Here is a 9,975-nt window from a genome sequence, read left to right as displayed (position 1 = left end):
TGTGGTCTTTTTGCGAAGTTTGAAGCGCTGGCATGGCGCTGTGGCAGAATGCTTGAGTGCCACGCAGAGTGCCTGGGTTCAATTCCGGCTTGAACCCTGGTGTTACAAGGAAGCTATATATGACTCGTTGGTCGGGTTTCTTCGTGTCCGCCGACAGGAAACACCCAGCGCCCCCAAGGGAGCAGTGGAAGAACCATACGTGTAAAATGTTTATTTAGCGTCCGTGCAGCTGCTGCCGGTCCGCGCTGTGCCAGCACACGCGTGCGCCAACAGCCGTTACTAAATTTAGCGAGAAGGGTTAGGACTAAAATGTCAATGCACATTAGGGAGAACGTTTTTCACGCCGAGCTTTTACCCGGGAAGGCAATGGCAGGCGAAAGCTTTTGCGGCCATGGCAACGAATCCCCACCTTGAGACACAACCCTTGCGATGACAGTGGTACACACACACTGGCCAGTTTTCAGAGTCTTGATGTCTTTGCTGCTCCCATCCAAAGCTTTCGTCCTCTAACGTGGACGCAAGAAGCGAGCTGCCAATGCCAGAGGAGGTCCATTCCGTGACCAGAAAAGCTTCGGTCACCAATGTGACTAGCCGCTTTCGCACTGCCTCCCAACGCTGGTGTTTGCGTTAGCCTTCCTCCCCAAAGTCATCCATGAACTTCTTCAACTTCCGAAGGTCGTCATCCTTGACAGTCGGCTTGGCAGTTGAAAGAGACAGCAGGATGTCTCTCATGGTGACCGTTGGCTCAAGCAGCTTCTCTCCCGGCACGTCCATCCACGACATTTCGATGGCGCCGGTGCTGCCAGGAGAGCAGGGTGTCAAAAGGTCGTCCACGATGACGTTTGGGTCCCTGCGTGATGGCCCTTGTACTTTCCTAAAGTGGGTTGCCGTCTGTACCTTACGCACAGGTTGCATCAGGGCGTCGCGCACGAGTACCGAGATGTCTGCTCCGCTGAAACCATCACTGCGTTTGGCCAGTTGCTTGAAGTTGTCTTGTGACAAGGTATGAGGCGTGTTACCAATGTGCAGCTGCACAGAAGACAGTCCATGAAAAAAGAGTTGCATAAACAGTAATAACGAAAAATTCTATACGCAACGTTTCACTCGCAACCTCTCTTGGAGCAAACATATTGAAACGATACGCAATAAATCATTAAAAAAACATGGCTGATCCCTCCATCATCGGAATCGACAGAAGTAGTACTTATGATGTAGTGATATATGAGAGCTTGTACAATGTCTATTGGTGTTTGACAGCTATAGCATCGTGTGACGTGGACGCACCCACGTTGACGCCTAGTAGCACATCTCCATCGCTACGAATAACGCCTATGATCATGATTTAACCGTTGTGGTAGCTGAAGTTGTTAACATATACCTGGTCACAGTGCATCGCGAATCCCGCGCAAACATGACATCAACAAGCACATGAAAAACATTGATACTCGATATGCACTTCTTCAAAGCGTCGTCAATTACGGAGAGAAACGGCACGGTGTGCGCTCCCGAGTAATAGCGTAACCTCGCCTTTGCTCTTGCATGCACTACCACATTGCGCTCCAGCAATACGGGAAGCAGATGTACATTGCTTGAGCCGCAAACGCGCGCAGGCGTTCCACGTACCGCTGGCCTCTGAGTCACTCCACCAAGGAAGGACATGCTCCCGTCGACATCGTTGAATTCCCGTCGACATCGTTGAATAGCATCATCTATGGTGCTAGCGCTTGTCTGACGTGAATTGTGGTTGCAGCGTTCGATATCCGTTCTAATAACAATTTGATAATCTAACAATGTCAATGTCTAATAACAATGTCAGGGGAGTACATATTACATGTGTACTCCCATGACTCGGGAAGCTATAGTCAAGCGATCTTCATCCCCGAAGAAATACGCCAACGAACGCTGCTTATGATCTGCAGATCAGCGTACCGTAGCGCGCACTTTGTTTCGATAAAACTCACCTCTCTGCTTTAGTGTGAGTGACGACGTTACGTGGAAGCATAAGCTACCCTTCAGGCGCCAATGTAGTTGATGTGCCTGGTAATCTCACGATATACACACAACTACTCAATTTCTACAAAAAACGTAGATCCACCTGTCGTAACGCTTAGCTAAAAGAAATGAAATGCGCTACCCGGCGACTGTTTCGAATGAAATCAATTCCCACCACCCGCGTGATCTCCCGGAATTTCTCGCTGAACTAATTCACCACCTGCCATTCGCGTTTCACGATTACCATGACATACTAAAAACAGCTTTGCGACTAAAACAGTAGCTCTTGGATGCACTGACGCTTGTTGAGTGTATAAAGAAAGAAAGGCGAATGATAAACGGTTACAAATAGTGCTGATTGCGACAGCAATGCCAGCTTATCCTAGTAAGAGCCTTCTGAGTTTATCATCCATCACAGTCAAAGTGCTATAGCGTGCGTTTACCTTAAACATTTGCAATCTGGCAGGCTCATCCGGCAGAGGAATGTAGATACGCTTCTCAAAGCGCCTCCGAATGGCCGAATCAAGAACCCACGGGATGTTGGTGGCTCCCAGCACGAGAATGCCCTCGCTGTCGTTGCCGACACCCTGCATCTGCACCAGAAATTCCGTCTTGATACGCCGAGTGGCGTCATTCTCGTTGTCGGACCGGGTACTGCAGAGGGAGTCTATCTCGTCGATGAAGATGATGCTCGGCTTCTGGTTGCGTGCCATTTCGAAGAGATTGCGCACCAACTTTTCGCTTTCGCCGAGCCACTTCGAGACCAGGTGAGAGGATGAAACCGAGAAAAACGTCGAGTCGTTTGCTTCGGTGGCCACCGCCTTGGCTAGATAAGACTTTCCCGTACCGGGGGGTCCGAAAAGCAGGATGCCCCTCCACGGTTTGCGTTTACCCGTGAACAAGTGGGGGAACTTGATGGGCAATATGACAGCCTCCTTCAGGGCTTCCTTGGCCGCGTGCAGACCAGCGACGTCGGACCATTTAACGTTCGGCTTTTCCTTGACGATGGCTCCTTCAAATTGACTCATCAGTTTTTTCTTCTCCGGTTTCTCATCGTCGCTATCCGAACTGTCGTCTTCCTTCTTGCCGCTATTTTCGCCCTGTTTCACGGGATTCTTCTTGGTTTTGTGGCGCAGGTAATCTTTAAGCTTCTCAGCCCTGTCCAAGTACTGGACACACTTGGATCTGATACTTTCTTTCGCCCGAGCCGTCTGTGCTTCGTACCTGATAGCATGAAGAAAGTACTCCACCGCATGCTCGTAGAGGCGCAGGGCTTCGGCGTAGTTCTTGTTTTCGTCCTCCTTGGTGGCCCTTGTCACCAGGTCGGTCGCTCTTTCAAGAGCCGTGTTATTACTCATCCTGACATACGTCACCTAAAGTCAAACGATGGCGAGAATTTTGTTGTATGACAATTTCGATGACGGCCTCTCGACCAATAGAACATAATATTATGGTAATGATGATGATCCACTTTTTTATGGTGCGCACCCACTACGGGGGATCGACCAATAATTTAGTGGCAGGAGCTTTACGACAAGGGTCTATAGAGTTAAGAGGAACTAAGAGTTTAATTAAAATAAAATATAAAAAATGAACATTCTAAACGAGTAAGCAGTCTGCTTATCAGATGGAAATTACGCGAGATATAAACCCAGGAAGTGCTAAACACCTGTAAATGAAGCTGAATTTCAAGAAAATAAATTTGTAACAAAAAAGGAAGCCCAATGCCAAATAAAGGAACAAAGAATAAAGCACCCGGAAGTTTTGACGCCACCCAACTTGCAATCGGAAGCTTCTTGCAGGCATGCTGCCAGACTCCTCGCACTATTTAAGGCGAAAACCTTGTATGCCTCATCAAACGCGAAAATTGACCGGCGTCCCGCGTCGGCGTCGTCAACATGAGTGGTGCAAAAAATCATCACGCGATGCCGTCACCATGACGTCGCAGGCTGTCGAAAATTATGACGATATTATGACGTAATCATGACGTCGCATGACAACGCCCTTACATGAAATGGTAGCTTGGTCAATGGCGGGCCGATCATGGAGGCAGTGCAAGGCCAGGTGAGGTGTCTCCGATCCTGGAGGCAGTGGAAAACCACGTTAGGTGCAGAGAGTTTTCGGAGGGTGGCAGGGCAGTAACAATATATCGACTGAGAAAAAAAAAAGAAAGATGGCTTTCGCCTTCCAGTTGTCTTAGGTAAGTGCATGAGGGTTAGTTTTTGTTTAAGTTTTTAGTGGAATGATTAACTCCGCGATCGTCTCGTCGCGCTTTCGGAGCCCATAACGGAGGCCACGCCTGGAGTTTGGTTTTGAAAGGGTGTGGTTGTCGTCCATGCTCGGCTCCGCCGTGGCCTGAGATAATTCTTTTATTAATGGAGGGGTGCTCTATCCGTGCCGATCGCATGCAGCATCCACCAAGATAGAATCGTGTTCCCCGCCGTTCGATTTAGGGAGGAGTACGGCGGGGAACAGGATGCTATCTGTACATGGAACAAAACCAGAATAAGCGGGAGAGATCCCCAACTCTGGGCAGTTCCAGCGCTACCTTCATCCTAGACACAGAGAAAGATAAAGGAAAGACAGGGAGGTTAACCGGAGGAAGCCTTCGGTTTGCTACCCAGTACTTGGGAAGGGGAAAGGGGATGTAAAACAATGAAAGAGGAGAGTCTGTGACGACAGCAGGCGAAAAAAGAAAACAAAACAAAAAGTCATGACTGTAGCGTTGTCCAAGTACTACACAGCAACATTTTCTGCCAACAGTCACAGGTTATCATACAGTCCGGTTGCTTGAAAAAACCGCAACAACGCCCTCAGAGAAGCTCGTGTTGAAGACCGGGTACGCCAGGGCCTTAAAATTTTGTTCTCCGTGAGAGGGCGGTTGTCCAGCTGGCCTAGCGCGGTTGAGAGGGCCGCGCTTTCGGAGTTGAAGCGGGTGCACTCACCGAGGTGCGCCACTGTCTCGGTGCACCCGCAGACTTCGCAACCTACATCCTTCAAAAACTGCACTGCTGAATTATGGTAGGGGCAGAGTGCACCCTATTACCTTCCACATACTGACCCAGAACCCCCTTTCTTCCGCCGCGCTGAGCTCATCTGGATGCTCGCGCATTCTGGAAACCCTGGCAATGAAGCCGCCAATTCTATAGCACGAGGGTCGAGGAACAGGGCACAGGCGCATCTCATGGAGCGTTTCTTGAAAGAGCGTGCGTGTATACCTTTGCTGAGCTCACCGCGAATGCTCGTGCTGAAAGGCAATTACAGCTAAACCTACGGCTATGGCGAAATAATGAATATAACGAGCAAACCGTAATTCCCATTGACAGTCCTCGTAGAAAACAATGTATTTAAAACCTCGTTTTAAGGAGGCAAAAATTTTCTGTTAGGGAATATAACGAACATATTTTGTTAGGAAATCCTAACAAAAGTTGGTCCCGGTGGGCCGGTGCCGATCAGAGGGAGGACTAAGAGACCTCGCTACGCTCCACGGACCAGGGGTGCTATTGTGGACACTGTGACATTCCGTCATCTTGTCAAACTTCCTAATGGCAAAATTTTCAGCCATCCGGAGAGGCCGTAGCAGCCCTCCGGGTCAATCAGACTTGATCAATGGCGGAATTCGACAACATTGTGGAATTTGACAATGTCCAGAATAAGGGGCCAGCAAGGCAGATGATCGCCGCCAGCTGGGCTGTTCATGGGATTATTGGCCATCAACGTTTGAGTGTGGTTAAATCGCGCGGTTACCCATGAATAAGTTTTTTTTCGACTCGACTTGCCGTGGCGTGCCAGCACGGTCTGACAGCAACCTCTACGCGACATGGTGTCTCAAGTCGGTAGCCTCGGAACTCTCTTGTTCACTACGTGAGCGGAAGAAAACCGTCTAAAACATCATCGTCATAAGTTAATCTCCTTGAGTGCCCAACATTTAATGAATAAATACAGTCAACAAACATAAAAGCAGTTTTATAAACGAGCAACAATTATGTTTACTAACGACAGCAAACAATTAAAAACGTAGTGCCTGAACTATATGTTTCTGCAACGGTTCGTCTAGTTTTCGTTACCGATATTCTATCGACTTCGCAAGACTGTCTTAATATATATGTAAACTATCCTGGCGTAGGTGGGATCACTTTCAAAAACACAGAGCTCTGAACGGCGGTGAACGTCAGGACGCTGCTCGAAGGACGCGGCCACACGACCTCGGGGCTAGGCACTCTTTACGCGGTAGCGTTAGAGAGCTCGTGTCGCAGAAATTTCGGTGTCGGCGTCGGCACCGTTGGTTGTGAGCGAAAAATCTTCCGTGACCGAAAAATCGAGACAGAAGCAAATAAAACAAACAACAAAATTCTTCGGTTTTATTGAGGATCGAACCCGGGCCGTTCGCGTGGCATGCAGGTGTCCGACCACAAAGCTACCATGTAACTTTCAGCTGCTTCGGAAAAAAACACTACATAAATGTCATGTAGTGGAAGGAGTCTCCTTAACGCATTTTGTTCGGCAGGTGTGACGACGAAAAAGAGCCCATTCGGCGATTTGTAGGTGCATAGCCGAGGCCATCAAACTACGTCGAAAAAGGCCGGGATAGTGCAGCCATCGCCGCTAAAAACACACACGAACTTTCAAACAGCTCTAAAAATGGACAACTATGTCCATCTAGCGGAAAACATTTCAAACCAACGCCAGTTTTCTAGAGGAGGCGTTGATCAAGGAAACAGCAAACGCTAGATAATGTGCTGCCATCTGTGAGGCATTGTGAGAAATATGTCTCGACCCTTCATGGCCTCCGAGATTGCGGATGCGCGGTGTATATCTTGGAGGCCATGCGACCCTTGCTTTAGATAAAAAACTTGTACCATTCGCGCGCGCGCGCGTGTGTGTGTCTGTGTGCGTGTGTGTGTAACAATACACATTATTAAGTATGCACTTAGTTGAAGTGCGCACCAGGGGCTGGATTTCGCTATCGCGTTCAACTCCTAAAGGCGAAGCTTAAGGGTCCCCCAATTTTTTATTGATAAAATATAAAAGGAGATGTTGGCGCACAAATAAGGCGCCGGCTACTCCTTAGCTTTTGCACGGATCGAGCATACAACACAAGGAATAAACACACAAAGAATTGTACTTCGAAGATAAACACACGAGCACACGTATGTAAACACACACACACACACACACACACACACACACACACACACACACACACACACACACACACACACACACACACACAGATATATATATATATATATATATATATATATATATATATATATATATATATATATATATATATATATATATCAAACAACATCATCGTAACGTAAGACCTCGTGGCTAGGCATTGCTCTTCAGTCATCGGACGCCTTCGACTTTTCGAACCCTGCAAGTTGGTCCTCGTGGAAGTCTTGCTTCGAAGATTATGTTGCTGCCTCAAGACTACAGAACGCTTCGCAAGACATCCAAGTACTCACGCTACTTTACTGCATGGGCCCTGACGCTCATCCATTCCTGTTCACTAACTCGAGGCCGATTCGTCGGAGTCCTGCGACGTTGTTGTTGAAGGGGCACTAAATGAGCGTGGATTGCTGAAATAGCGTTGCAGAAACCTCGTAGTGATTGTTTTGTCCCAAGGAAATGCTTAGTCTGAAAAATAAATCAAGTTTTAGTGGTCAGTGTACACCGTTAGCGCAATTCACAAGCCAAAAGAATATATGCTGTAGACTGACGTCACGCTAGTGTGGATGACAGCCGGTTCGCCTTTCGAAAATTGACTTATGATGTCAACATAAAATATATGATTAGCAATTACTAAGGTTCACACTTGCTCAGAGCCGTCTCTGTATACAGGAGATTTGTATGGCGGAGTAAGGTCAGCTTCGAAAACTGGCATCAGTGCTCCTCCAATTTCTCTGTAAAGCGCTAGTCTGCGTAATATTGTCCCTTTAAACGTTTCACTGAGCACTTTGCGCATTCTGCGAATAAACCCTACGGTCGCCCCGCTTTCGTAAGCGAGTCCAACAACCTGGTGAGAGTTGTCGACATGTAATTACGCCGATCTTCGCAAGTTAGTAGGCAGCTTTCTTTACAATAGAGTACCCAAAGCTTCGCGCTAATGTTTGTCGCCACTGCGCACGCGTCATACGCTAAGCTCATGGGTACGCACGTTATTCTTTGAAAATAGCGTAGGTACCCAAGTGACGCAAACCCTGCGCACCCTATTCTAAAACTTCCTAGTAAAATGATGCAACAACCCGTCATCGGTGGTGGAAGAACACTTTGCTCGAGACAGATTCGTTGTCAGCTTGCTGGATACTCGTCTCTCAATTAAACTGTGCTGTTCCCCGAAGCTCACGCTCAAAAAAGCTTAGATGCAAGCTCGTTAGTCTAAGGTGCTTATTATACCTGGGGTGCCATTCTGGACATTGTCTAGTACCGCCATTTTGTCATATTCCACCGTTGGTCAACTCTGATTGGCTCAGAGAGCTGTTACGGCCTCTCTGGTTGGTTTAAAATGCCGCCATTAAGAAATTTATTAATATGGCGGAATTTCACAGTGTACAGAATAGCACCCCTGGCGACAACTTTCTGTGGCAGCACAGGCAAAGCTACGTGGGCGGAGCTTCTGCGCATCTTTTACTACGCCAAGTAGTCCGCCTGCGGTCGATTTCGGTTTTGGTTTCGCAAGCGCATCCTAAAGTCCCTAGATTTTTCCCTTTTACTTAAGTAGCGACAACTGCCTCCTTTCCCGGCCCTCACTCACGCGCAGCTGGCGTTCGACGCCATTTTCTTCCTAACTTGGACGATTTACAAAGCCATGCGCGTCTAAGTACTCTAGCCACGCATCTTTCAGCGGACAATATGCTAACGCGACGTGCCTTTCTCCTCCAGTCAAACCCCTGTCATTAGTGAATGGGGGGTCGCGTTTCACCGGGTGCTGGGAAAGAGTTAGGAAGAACATGGCTACCGAAAACGAACGTTAGCCAATGAGATTCGTCGACGGCGCTTCAATGGTTGTCGGTACTTAAGAAAGAACAGGGAAATATCTAGGGACTTTAGCGCATCCAACAAGTGCGTTTTGAACGAGCATCCACTGCTAATGATGCTATTTGTAAAACAGCGTTGTGAAAGATGGGTTATATATAGCTTTAATCGAAAGCTGCCACAAGCCTTGATATACTGATGGATGGTTGAGCAAATACCTAGAATAATTGCTGAGCTCTTCCGCAAATCACATTATGAAAGGTTAATCTGCCAGCGGTTCAAGCAAGGTTTACATTTCTTTTTAAAATTTATAGAAGCTCTGTAGCGCGACGGAACGCAGCAAGCAGCTTTATCGGAGTCATCGGTTTTACTTTTGAAAGAAAAAAAATTCGGCAGATCCCACGTACCGTGGGAATCGATGTTATGCGAAGCATGCGCGGGACGGTGACTGTGGCGTAATTGTTCACATTGACCGAAACGTTACGGAATGACGGTAGAAAAATGTGTAAGTGGCATACGCACACTCATATGTTGAAGACTTGCATATGTATTATATAACCAGTTGTTTACTGTTGCGTAACGATGCCAACAGCAACATGAATGTTATCAACACCAGACGCGGTAAGCTGATATGTAGTGCTTATAATCTTCAATACAGGATAGCGTGAATCCGAACGAGACAAAGAAGGAACACATGCGCAGGACAGCCGTTACTCGCAACTAAGCTTCATTCAAGAAAGTTTTCCTAGATATATACACAGCAAGTGGCACGCGTAGGCGCACTGCACGTACGTTACAGCCACAGTTGGAGTTGTTAAATTTCTTATGGTTGCATTTGTCCGTTATGACGTAGAACCCACTCACGGAGAACGAACGCACGCACGCACGCACGAACCCGTGTGCATGTGTGGAAGGGGTTCTTGACAGTTTTTGAGGAAGGTCATCATCACCGTGATCAGTGAGCCCCAGCAGCTGGACCGGACTTGTTCTTCGCATCCG

At 47.7% G+C, this 9,975-nt stretch overlaps 1 protein-coding gene across 1 annotated transcript; it reads right to left on the bottom strand.

Moving 5' to 3' along the window:
• Positions 1-612: 612 nt before the first annotated feature.
• On the bottom strand, positions 613-3,370 carry LOC119394342 (vacuolar protein sorting-associated protein 4). The gene is made up of 2 exons (XM_037661639.2): positions 2,436-3,370; positions 613-1,029 (listed from the first exon to the last, which is right to left on the bottom strand). The coding sequence occupies exons 1-2, from the start codon at positions 3,348-3,350 to the stop codon at positions 628-630; spliced, it is 1,317 nt and encodes a 438-aa protein (XP_037517567.1). The 5' UTR covers positions 3,351-3,370; the 3' UTR covers positions 613-627.
• Positions 3,371-9,975: the final 6,605 nt, after the last annotated feature.

Source organism: Rhipicephalus sanguineus, chromosome 5 (genome assembly GCF_013339695.2).
Source record: "Rhipicephalus sanguineus isolate Rsan-2018 chromosome 5, BIME_Rsan_1.4, whole genome shotgun sequence".
Taxonomy (NCBI): Eukaryota; Metazoa; Arthropoda; class Arachnida; order Ixodida; family Ixodidae; genus Rhipicephalus; species Rhipicephalus sanguineus.
This window is presented reverse-complemented; position numbering and strand designations above follow the sequence as displayed.

Bases quoted from the DNA above. Each gene is read 5' to 3' on its own strand.
- LOC119394342 (XM_037661639.2), bottom strand. From the start codon at position 3,350: ATGAGTAATAACACGGCTCTTGAAAGAGCGACCGACCTGGTGACAAGG. The intron at 1,030-2,435 runs GTAAACGCACGC...TCTTCTGTGCAG, and splicing joins CCAGATTGCAAATGTTTAAG to CTGCACATTGGTAACACGCC.